Here is a 12372-nt window from a genome sequence, read left to right as displayed (position 1 = left end):
GTATTCTTCAAAACCCAAGAGCCACAAAAGAGCATATTTTCAAGTTATTAAATTCAAAAGTGAATGCGGAGACCCACAATGTCCATGTCCATGTTTTCCAGTCACTGTCTGCAAAATTCTTTCATGAAACTGTTAAAAATATATTTTAAATTATGTTCCTTTGTCCCGTTACTATTGAGTCATGGTGCCTTCCTCATCTTGATAATTGGGTAGACTAGAATAAACACATCTTTTTTCTTTGCAGTATGCATCAGTACATCAAGCATTCAAGCATACATCACTCTTAATTACCGACTTGGAGATGATGCCATTCTCCCCTGTGACAACGCACCCCCTTTGGATTCAACATGCTCCATCGTTAGCTGGTTTCACAGCCGAGAGCTACCTTGGACTACAGAGGTGGTTCACAATGGAAACATCATTGAGAAAACAGCCCAAGCCGCCAGGCTGAGTCTGTACAGTAACTGCTTCCTGGGCATCAAAAGCATCACTTTGAAGGACTCTGGTGTTTACTACTGTCGGCCTGGGGACAACAATGCACTGCTTACAACTGTGTATCTAAATATCCTGACAAGTGAGTACAATGACCTGAGCGAACTTGATTTGCTAGTGATATTAAGAACCTCCTACTGACTGATTCTTTCCCAAACTGATCCTATGAAACACACTCCATATTTATGTCTGTGTGATTCTCTAACAATTTTCTAGGCCAAAATGTGAAGATTATTATTGTTTTTATTTAAAACAGTTTCATTATGACAGATCATTAGAAGGATATGAGCATGATTTATTGGTGTGGAGAATTCAGTTTGAGGCATTTGGCTGTTCATTTAAAATTAAAAGGAAAAAATAACCCAAATGATAAAAATATGGCGAAAATACAGAACACAATATAATTTGATTTATGATTATTATACATGTTTCAAAGCATTAGGTTGAATAGGTTACATGGATTATTCCATTAGAATTATAAAAGAAATGAGTAGAAAGGTAAACATGTTTATTTCTTCACAGCGGGCATTGGTGTAAGATACTTCTACCTTTATTACAAATCGGGGCATGATGCCATTCTCCCCTGTGACAACGCAGCCCCACTTGACTCAAGCTGCTCCGTCGTTCACTGGCTTTACAGCAAAGATCGATCTGGGACTGCTGCCATAGTTTACAATGGGGCCATCGAGAAGAACTCATCCCGAGCTGCCCGGCTCAGTCTGCACAGTAAATGCCACCTGGGCATCCAGAACATCACTGCTGAGGACGCTGGTGGTTACTGCTGTCGGCCTGGCAAGAACACTGACCAGGACACAGTTGTGTATCTACATATTTTGAATAGTGGGTACTTACACTCTGCTGTAAAACACACTACATGTATTTGTGTCTTCTTCTTTCTTTTAATTCCTTAATTGGGTTGCCTCAGTGAATCATCTGCCTCACCCTTTCCCTACCATCCTCCTCTGTCATACCAGCAATCTGCATGTCCACCTATCCATGAATCTTCTCTGCGGTCTTCCTCTTTTTCTCCAGCCTGGCCGCTCCATAATCAACAGCCTTTGTCCAATATTTGTCCAATATTTCCTCGGGATGGGCCGTGGAGCGTTTAACATTTAGAGTTAGAAGCTGCATACATTGAAGTGTATTAAAAATTGTATGGGCTTTAGTCCCCATGACCCTAAAGTGGAATAAACTGGATGGATTGAAGACTTTTAGCATGCAGTAACTGGAAAGTAGCAAACTAAAAAAACAATGTTTTGACTAAACACGGATGATGAAATGTATTAAAGGCTTTTGTTTGAGTGATTTTAACACTTCAGATTCATGCTGTCCTTAGAAACAACAACTTAAGAATAAAGTCTCACTGATGAATCCAATGAAATGTGCATAAAGCTGTTAAACATTAGAATTAGTTTGAGATGTGGGAGCAGTTGTGATGACCTAATTACATTTACTTTGTTTATCACCTATTTCTCTCAGTTTCAGCATCTCAGACACTAAATGGGGATGGAGACTTCACATTAAAGTGCGCTCTGTTTAGATACTCTGACCTCCATCCTTGTGAAGAGAACAGCATCCGCTGGCTGGACGAGACGGGAAAGATGCTGCTTGACAGAGGTGTCACGAACACTGGACGGACGTGTGTTTCACTTCTGACCGTGAAACATCAGCGAGGCCACAGAAAAACATACACCTGCCAGTTTTTTAAGGAAAACAGCGTGAAGATAGAAGCTCAGTACACACCTGTCTTCACAGGTAGGATAAAGAACAGATTGATTTTGACATAGCTTTGGTTTGTTACTGTAGCTTCTAAATGTTCAAAACATTGATGTTGCTGGACATTGACTATAAGGTTACAAGAAGGAAATTTAAGAAATTTAGGAATTAATATTTTCCTTCGTGTGTTTTTCACAGATTCCACAGATCCGTGTCCTCTGAGCTACATCATGTTGGCCCTTTGTATTGCAGGACTGATCCTAATAATTGCTATCATTGCTCTTATGAGAAACAGAGGTTAGACAATTTAAATGCTAACAGAGCTGCAGGATATAAGTTTTACTGCAGAATTTCAAGCACAGGATCAATTTGGAAGGCTTTCCTTTTGATTTGGATGTTTTTTTTACCTATATCAAGCATTTATTTCAGCATTTCCATCATATAAGGTTCGCTGATCAAAAATAATCAGACGTTTCAGTTTAATTGCTGTTCTGTTACTTTTTCCAGCTACTTTAAAAGCTTGAAAACACCAAAGTGAGTTGAAGCTTGAAATATGTAGGTTTTTTGATTTAAAAATGTAGCTAACGCTTACAGTTTAAGTTAGCAGTTAGCAGTATGAGTCATCTAAAGTGCCTCTTGAACAATTTGGTAGTTTTTGAAAACCTATAAACATAATACTGGATGAAACTAGGACTTTATTTCACAGTTTTGCTGTTACAGGAACACTCTCATGAGTTAGTACAGGAAAGACATGCAAACCTGTCTTATTGCAGGATTTGCTATAAGGAGGAGGCACCACCTTGTGGCATCATTCAGTACTGCAGCACATTTACATGACTGACTGTAGCAGCATACTAATCTGGTCTTTAAAGGGCCTTCAAGTTAGATAAGTGCAACCTCAGATGAACAGCAACATATGCCATTGATACTGTGTCATTTTTATTTAACAAAAATGAAACAAAACTGCACTGGTTTAAAATGGAGCACTGTAACAAAAAATAATTTCCCCCAGGGATCAATAAAGTATTCTGATTCTGATTCTGATTCTGATAAGCAAACATGAAAAAGCACAGCTTTCACTGGAGGTTCTGCCAGGAGAGAAAGCCTCTTGTCTCTTAAAAGAATATGGCAGCACAGTTTAGGTTTATAAAGTGGCACCTGAACAAACCAAAGAATATCATCATGTTTGCACAAAACAAGCAAAGCATATCAGTTCAAACATAGCAACCGTCTAAATTAACAACACAGGCATTATTTTTTATGTGTCTGTAATATCTAATACACCACCTGTTTTTGAAGATTTACTTGCGTTGTAGGGGAGACCGGGGATAGTTGTAACATTTTTGACATTTCTGTCTGTAAATTGGAGCTCTTTTATGGTAGTGGATTCAAAATGTAATGCAAAGTATTTACATGTCTCGGCTATTAAATAGTGCAGCTATTTTCTCTGCAGCACAATTACCCATTGCATGGTATGGCCTCAAACACAAAGAGTGAAATGTTACAATTAACCCCATAGTCTGGGTTAGTTGTAACATATCCTGGGGTGAAATGTAACACAATGAAATAAGGGTACTAACAAAACATTAACATGTAATCTTTGTTTATTCAACACATGAATGCACTTAGTTGTTCACCAGCATCGCAATTCCATTACTTTTTATCATGGCTTACCTTGGTGTGGTTTGCAAAGTGCTTCAGAAAGATGAGGAAATCTGTTTCTTGCACCCATCCTGATTTATTTCCACTACCAGTACTTCCTACTGGTCCATCTCTGACACAGTGGTCTGCATAAGGTATGTGTGGGAACACAAACAGTGGAGGAATTGTGTTGCCAATGGCATTAACCGCATATACAAAAGCGACCAGTGAACCTCTCTCTGCTGATGTCGTTGCCCCAACTTGTTTAATATAAGTTAAAGTAATAGTGTGGTAAGTTGTAACACCTGCATTATTGTTACAACTGACCCAGACTCCTATAGCCATGAACTAGCTAACATTACAGCCAACGGCTAAAACATTAGCACTAAAGACCTACACAGAATATATCCCCATAGGCATACAAATAACATAATTTAAGTTTGATGAGTTTAACTGCAAAGCAGATAATGCTATTAGAAATTGAAATAAAGTAGAAAAACTTACTTTTTGGCATACAAATTACTTTTTTTCGTGTTAAATTGTCTGTGTTTGACAAAATGTGCTGATTTTTCACATGTGATAGCAGAACTGAGTTGGGCATGCACAGGATGAGTCACATCATTTGAAACTTAGCCCTGATTGGAGAAATTGGAAGTGTTACAACTGACCCACGTTACAACTATCCCCGGTCTCCCCTACTTAACAGGTTGATGGTGAACGTGCTGATTTTGGTGACCCTGAAAAGCAGTGCTGAGCTCAGAGCACCAACTTTATCTCACCAGGAACAAAGAGTCATCATAATTCTTTTTAGTTCTTTATCATTTTATAAATAATTTGTATTCTTCAGAAAGATCATGTTTACTTTCTCTTTCTTGTGCTTTGTGGCTTCTCAGTTCCTGCACAAATACATCATGAAACCTTTGGATACTGAACAAGACTGAAACACACTGTACAATGTGTAACTTCTAGAAAAATTAAATAATCTAGTGGAAAATGCTTCATCTTCTGCTGTGCTTCACAGTAAAATTTTAAATGTTTACAATGTGGAAGAGTTTACCCGTAGCCGATGTTAAAATGAGGTTGGTAAATGAAGTGGATAATTTTCTCCCTCTGCTTTTTTAGGGCAATTTTTGTTGCTCACAGTGAGATATGTATTTGTATTCTACAGTCAACAGGATAAAAAAATGGGGGCTTGGTGCTTTTTATGCTCCTTTTTCATGGTGAACAGTGATATTGGAAGTCTTTTTTCATTAATTATGCCCTGATCAGCTTTTCTGAAACCAAACTTTCTGAAATTTCCATCTCACAGTTAAGACCTCAGGATCCTGCTTGTGCATATGTGTTGACAAGTGATCAACACATATGCACACATGGTCACTGAAAAACCATGTGTCTCTAATTTGAGTAAAACTAGGTGCAAGTCAAATTTTAAATAACTTAAAAAAAAAAACTTTTAAAAACGTAAACACATCATTGGCCAGCTAAATCGTTTTTTCCACCAATAACACAAATAAAATATAGTCAGATGCTTTTTGTGTCATTAAAGCATTTTCACTCCAACAAGCTTAAATGACATACATGTAAGGCAGAACCTGCATTTTTTCCTTGGACTTAATTTGCTGCAAACTACACTGCTGAACTAAACAGTCTATTTGAAGGCCATTTATTACTAAGAATAACCTTTGACTTTTTAAATAGATCAGATTTAAACGTTCAGAATTCCATCTATTCTCTTCTGCTCATCCAATTCAGGGTCACAGGGGCACCAGAAGCCTGTGCCAGCTGCAATAGGGCAAGAGGCCGGGTATACTCTAGAGAGGTCACCAGTCTGTCACAGGGCTAACACAGAGAGACAGACAACCATTCACACGTTTTTTTTTCTTCTAAAAAAAGAGTCTATTAACTCATTCACTGCCATTGACGTCTATAGCCGTCAATTGCAGTGAATGAGTCAATGGGTTTAACTCATTCACTGCCAATGGCTGGCAGTGAATGAGTTAAACAACTGTTATAGCTGCTAAATTCATGGCCCAAAGGGCCAAAAGAGACAGGAGGGAGACAGTCAACAAAATCAGGTTTCTAGCTAAACTAATGGAAAAAAAAAAACAAAACTAGATTGTGATTAACTTGTAATTAAAATACACAAATAAAACAAAAAGGTAATACCCGTGGTGAGGGAGGAAGAGAAAGGGAACAAGATGTCAGCTGCAAACTTCCACGCTCTGACTTCTCTGGCTTTATATACGTGGACGAGTATTCTGCAACCAACAGAGCTGGTTAATGAGATGACAAGAAGACAATAAAAGGATGATGAATAAATCAGTGGCCCACATAACACCAGTAATCCCAAAGGATCACTGAAGCATTGCTCTGACCTATAGTGCCACTAGTGTGTTTTTTTTCTCTTCTTTTTAGATAATTTATTAATTAAATTTATCAAATGCATATGCATGCGTTTGGCGTATTGCATTTCCAGGGAAGAACTTTAATCTAATTTAATACAGAGAATAACAGAGTTCTCAGCATATTTTGCCTTTCCTTGTGTCTTATCCTGTATATGTATTTAATTGCAGCCCAGAGTTTGAAATAATGAGTATGTGCAAAGCTCACCTCAGGCACACAGCTCTGGATGTGACAACAGTTGTTCGTTCAACTTTTGGTACATGTGTTGATGAGGAGCAGCCAATCGGAAGAAAGCTTATAAAGGTATAAATGAAGACGTTTTCTGTCAGACAAAAGATAAAAAGGGGCTATACAAGGAGTAAGTATGTATAATTTGGCCTTCTTGTCCTTCTTTTGTGGCATGTATTTTACAGACTTTTAGAAACTCTACCAGGTTAAATTAACCAAGACCTGTTTTTTCTTTTGTTTGTTTTACTTGCCCCTGGGCTTCTATTGAAAAGCCAGTTATACACCGCACTGTCCCCATAGCTGATTTAGCATCTACTGTGACATAAGATTGACCTTGTGGGTGAAACACTTCAGGTAACATGGTAAATGAATGGCAATGAGTATGTTGGGGTCCTGGGTCATTTTGACCTAGCACTCTCAGTTTTGTTGCGTTTCTGTATCATGCTAAGATCATTTGTCATTCTAAGGAGTTATTCTTTGTTGTTCGGTTTAGTTGATTGGCTTTCCCCTCGTGTCTTTACGCCCTGTGTCTCCCTGTGTGTATTGGAGTTCTGGTGCCTTATTTACACTCCTTGTGTTTTATTCCATGTTTCCCCAGCCCATCATGTCTGTGCTCTCCCTCATGCTCCTCAGTGTTCTCTCTCCCCCTACAGTCTGCGTCTCTGTGTATTTCCTGTTTTACTTTGAAGGTCTGTGTCTTACCTCAGTGTATTCTGCTTTGCTTCCTTGTCTCGTTGTGCCCAATCAGTTCCAGCTGTGTTGGCACCTGTTGCACATTTCCTCATGTTCCTGTCTGTGTTTTTATAGTGTGTGTCATCTCGTGCTTGTTGCTGGTTCGTCTGTGTTGTTTCCCCAAGTCTCCCTGCATCTCTGTTTAAAGGTTTCTGGTATGTTTTTGTTAGTTTTTCCAGTTTAGGTTATCTTAGTGTAGCCAGGTGGAAGGTCAGTATTATGGGACATGCCACTGGATGGCGCTGTTTCTTTTGGGGTACCTCTGAGAGCGCAAGAGATGATGATGGGGATCTACAGAGACATTCACGGAAGTGCTAGCTTGCATTGGTGTAATGTGGGTGTGCAATGCCCACAATGTAATCACGACGGTTTTTCGCTGCGTGATCTGTTTGAAACGCAAAGTGTGGAACAGTTAAAGCACCAGAAGTGTCTGCAACCGACTTCAACCATTCATCTCAGAGGGATCTGTATTCCGTTTTTCTACTGGATTAATGCACTGTATGTATTTGAGTTCACACTTGTATTATAATATCTCCGTGGGTAAGAGGGAAAATGTACCTTTGTTAACTGTTTAATCTTGGCTCTGTCTTTCAGCAGGAGAAGCCACTACAATTATTTTTGCACTGCTGAGATTTTGTTTCTGGATGGGTTTATATCAGTCACACATTGACGCTAGACATCTTTGAGTTACAGATGCTGACAAAGTTGAGAAAATAACCTGCAGTAGCAGTGGGTTACCAGTGCACAAAGCTGTTACTGGATAAGAAATAAATGCATTTATTTTTACAACCTTTTTATTTCCAGCGCTTACTTTATCATTCAGATTAAAAGAACCCCAAAGATAATCTGTGTTCTGGGCTGGTTAATTTAGCCAGGCTACGTTCTGCACATGCTATCACCACTGCTGTTTCTACCCTCACCATAAAAATGAATCTTGCATCAGAAGCAGAAGCCTGCATCTTGGGTCCTAATCAGTGTTGGTCAAGTTACTTGAAAAAAGTAATCAGATTACAATAATGCGTTACTTCTATCTCTGCTGTACTCTCCCTCCTTGCAAACAAAACAGTATGCGTTGGGTGGATGAGACAGGAAGTGTGCTGTGGGACAGAGATGTGAAGAACACTGGACGCACGTGTGTTTCTCTTCTGACTGTGAAGCTTCAGAGTGGCAACAAGAAAAGATACACCTGCCAGTTTGAAGATAACAATACTGTGAAGATAGAAGCTCACTACACACCTGTCCTCATAGGTAGGATTTCTATAACAATTAGATCAGTTTGACCCATGACATTTGAACTCCTAGTATAAATAATAATTTGGATTTTTACAGCAGTTAAAGTTATTTAAATACTTTGACTAAAAGATATCAAATTTATAAAGAAATATTTTGAACTGTGTGTTCTCTAGGTACCCCAGATCGGTCTCCTCTGAACTACATCACGTGGGCTCTTCGCTTTGTAGGACTCACAGTGATGATTGTAATCACGGTTCTTGTGATCAGACACAAAGGTGAGACAATTCAGATCAGTAATGAGACAGATTACCAACAAAAAGACCTTTGAATTTATTCAGTGCTCTTGTTTTAGGAAGGAAAAAGCCACCTGAAGACACGAATGTGAGTTAAAAAAAACCTGAATTTTAAACACACAGGCTTTCTGTGGCTCACGAGTTGGGAGTTCACCTTGTAATCGGAAGGTTGCCGGTTCGAGCCCCAGCTTGGACAGTCTCGGTCGTTGTGTCCTTGGGCAAGACATTTCACCCGTTGGCTACTGGTGGTGGTCAGAGGGCCCGGTGGCACCAGTGTCCGGCAGCCTCGCCTATGTCAGTGCGCCACAGGGTGGCTGTGGCTACAATGTAGCTTGCCATCACCAGTGTGTGAATGTGTGTGTGAATGGGTGGATGACTGGATGTGTAAAGCGCCTTGGGGTCCTTAGGGACTAGTAAAGCGCTATATAAATACAGGCCATTTACCATTTTTACCATTTCTAATATAAAGACTTTAAATGGCACAGAAAAACATAATCTGTATGTTTACAATTTAATCTGCCATGATGCTTCATCGCAAATGTTTATAGGATTACTGGGTAGTTTTTTTTTATTATCTTGTTGCCCCAAATAAGTCTAGAGCGTTGTGTACTTTTTTTTTCCATTATGCACCAGAAACAAACAGATAAACAAATAAACAAGTAAACAAATAAAAAAAAATCATATTCAATCTAATTTAAATATCGTAAAATCACAACGGCAATCACCTCAAGATGGTTTGTATTCAAAGGTAAAGACCCTACAACAACTAGAGAGAAAACCCCAATGATCAAACAACCTCTTTGAAAAACGTGCTTGGCTACAGTGGGAAGGAAAAACTCCCTTTCAAGAGGAAGAAGCCTCAGACAGAACCAGTCTCAGGGAGGGGCAACAATCTGCTGAGACCAGTCTGTGACCCAACTGATCTCAACTGATCGTTGTGTCCCTGTCACACACTTATTTCTCAGCTCTTTGGGAGATTTTTTTCTTTCTGCTGTAAATGGCAGGAAACACTATGACCTCATTTTTGGTTGCCATAATTATTTTTCTTCAGTGGCAGCAGAACATGTTTTTAAGACTTCAGAAATGCTCACAGTTAATTTAAATCTTTAAGTGATAGTGAAATAGCCATTAGTAAGTAAAGTAAAAAAAAACTAACAGTTGTATGTAAAGCATTACTGTCTCCATTCAAAAACAATCTCATACTGTGAGCAGACATGCAGATACTGCAGCTAAGCATCTGGTGCATGCACCTCAAAGGTCAAGTGCTCTGTTTCCTGCACTCTTTAGCTGGGCTAAAAAAGATTTTCCAAAAACCTAAGACAACTATTTCCTCCTGTGTACTACACCTGTTATGGAGGACATCTTAACCTGAGTCTCCCAAAATTATCTGACATTTGTGTGAAAATTGCTTAACGATGGCAGTAGTACTAGTACTAGTAGTACTGTGAAATTATGTAAATGTGCTACCCTCAGTCTCCACCAGTGTGATCATTGCTAGCTAATTTAAACTAGCTAAGGATACCTTTTAGATGACCTAGTATTTTATTTTAAATATAATTAAATTTTGATCTCAATGAGTTTCCCTTGACGATTTACCTGTGTTGTTTTTCGCAGGTACATTATGTTGGTGACCGTGATGATGACACAGTGAACTATGAAAATGTGAGAAACAGGACAGCTGATCGTGAACTGGACTGAACGTCAGAGCACCACCTTCTGTTAACCAGAACAAAAATGAATCTTTGTTTTTAATTAGATTTTTCTATTTAAAAAAATAATATCTTTCACTTTCCCCATAAGTTTTTTTTTTAATGCTTCATAATCTCATGACATCTTTTTGAATATTGACCAAACTACGTATAACAATATTGCTTGCGTAACAAAACATTGCTTATATGAGCAATGTCCTGAAATCAGGTTTCGTCATTTTCAGTCGAATTTGTGTTGCACTTACTGCAAATAATATGCTTCAAAACAAGGAAGTTCTCACTTTCCTATTTTGTAATCTGTTGTTCTCTTGCATTTCGTTTGAAAGTTTACCTCTCCACCTGTGTTCAATCAGCCAGTCACTCACCGACCATACACTTTGTTGTTATGGTTGTTATTACCATACACTCAAAAAAATGAACTCAGCCTATCTCTGCTTTTACTAAAGTAGATTTTGTTGTTTGTTCTTAATAAACTCGATTTTGCAAAAATCCTTAAAGTGTTTGTGCAAATTTAATGAAATGTTGTTACTTTTTGTTGTTACACAAAGTCATTGAACTGTGTCAACGTAACATTGTTGAGTAAATTTCACTGTTTTAAATGAGTTTAGTTTGCTCTTTCATGCTTATCAGTGTTTGAAAATAATTCCTGAAACGTCCTGTAAAATGTAGGATTTTTTTTTGATAATTTGGATGCTTTCTGGACCAGTTGAAAGACAAGTTGGTTAGCACTTCACTGATCTTTGAAGTAAAATATTGTTTTATGCACAAAGTATTTAGTTAAAGTTGTAACAAGTTGTCTGCATTGATTGCACTTTGTGTTAAGCTACGGCTCTACAGTCTTTTCGGTCTGTCAACAAGTATTTAATATGCACTGAATGTGCTTAGTAAAGACAGGACTTTGTTGGATCATTTTTTTTAATCATTTTAGTTTGACGACAAGTTGGTTAGCACTTTATACTGATCTACATTTTCTGCACAAAATATTCACTTGGAATTTGTAACAAGTTGCATTGATTGCACTTTGTGTTAAGCTGTTGTGCTTGGAAAAAAGTATTTTATATGCACTGAATGTGCTTATTAAAGGCAGGATTGTGTTTGATAATTTGGGTGCTGTCTTCATTTCTTCCTAAAAGATCTCCCTAAGATTTACTTAAAAATGTTATGTCAAGTGGTTCCACATAACTGCTTTAAGTAACTTTTAAGAAACTTTGCTATTTTGTATGGAAGTAACCAGTGTAAATGATTTATTTGTAATTGTATTGAATAGAAATTACTTAACAATTTTATATAATTCAAAAGTAACAAAGTTATGTAGCAGCTACATAACAGTTTTACAAAGATACTACCTAACCAGGTTATGTCCTTCTAAAGCAGAAAAGTTATGTACCAGCTAAGTAACAGTATTACAAAGATATTGCCTAAACAAGTTATGTAGGCTTAAAGCAACAAAGATAAGTATCAGCTAAGCATTGCAATTAAGTTACATTTAGCCAATACACTTACGTAAATCTAACTTAACAGTATTGAGTTCAAACTAAGTAACAACATTTCTTAAAAGTTACTTAAAGCAGTTGTGTGGAACCACTTGACATAACTTTTTTAAGTAAATCTAATGTTTTATTTTTTTGAGTGTACTCTTTGTTTAAAAGTAAGCAGCGACTGTGTCCTGCACTGCTTCTGAAGTCCTGCTTTGGACTGTGGACCCTGTTTTGGACGGTCACAACCTAAATAAGTTCACCACTAAAATAATGCCCCCCCCCCCCCCCCCCCCCCCCCCCACACACACACACACACACACACACACACACACACACACAGGGGAAATTTCATCAGCCCTGTAGTTCTGTAGCCTTCTTTCTTTTCTGACTGTGAAGCATCAGAATGGACACGATAATAGATACACCTGTAAATTTGGTGAGGAAAAA

The 12372-nt window shown here is 38.1% G+C and overlaps 1 protein-coding gene across 2 annotated transcripts; it reads left to right on the top strand.

Annotated features, from left to right (window-relative positions):
- Nucleotides 1-7364: 7364 nt before the first annotated feature.
- On the top strand, nucleotides 7365-11549 carry LOC113007040 (uncharacterized). 2 transcript variants are annotated; one of them, XM_026143365.1, is made up of 5 exons: nucleotides 7365-7710; nucleotides 8279-8460; nucleotides 8619-8720; nucleotides 8798-8826; nucleotides 10353-11549. In XM_026143365.1, exons 1-5 carry the CDS (start codon nucleotides 7439-7441, stop codon nucleotides 10434-10436), a joined length of 669 nt encoding a protein of 222 aa, XP_025999150.1. In that variant the 5' UTR covers nucleotides 7365-7438; the 3' UTR covers nucleotides 10437-11549. The 2 variants fall into 2 exon arrangements, with proteins under 2 accessions (XP_025999150.1, XP_025999151.1); XM_026143366.1 differs by lacking the exon at nucleotides 8798-8826.
- Nucleotides 11550-12372: the final 823 nt, after the last annotated feature.

The sequence above is a fragment of the Astatotilapia calliptera genome, chromosome 15, assembly GCF_900246225.1.
Source record: "Astatotilapia calliptera chromosome 15, fAstCal1.2, whole genome shotgun sequence".
NCBI lineage: Eukaryota > Metazoa > Chordata > Actinopteri > Cichliformes > Cichlidae > Astatotilapia > Astatotilapia calliptera.
This window is presented reverse-complemented; position numbering and strand designations above follow the sequence as displayed.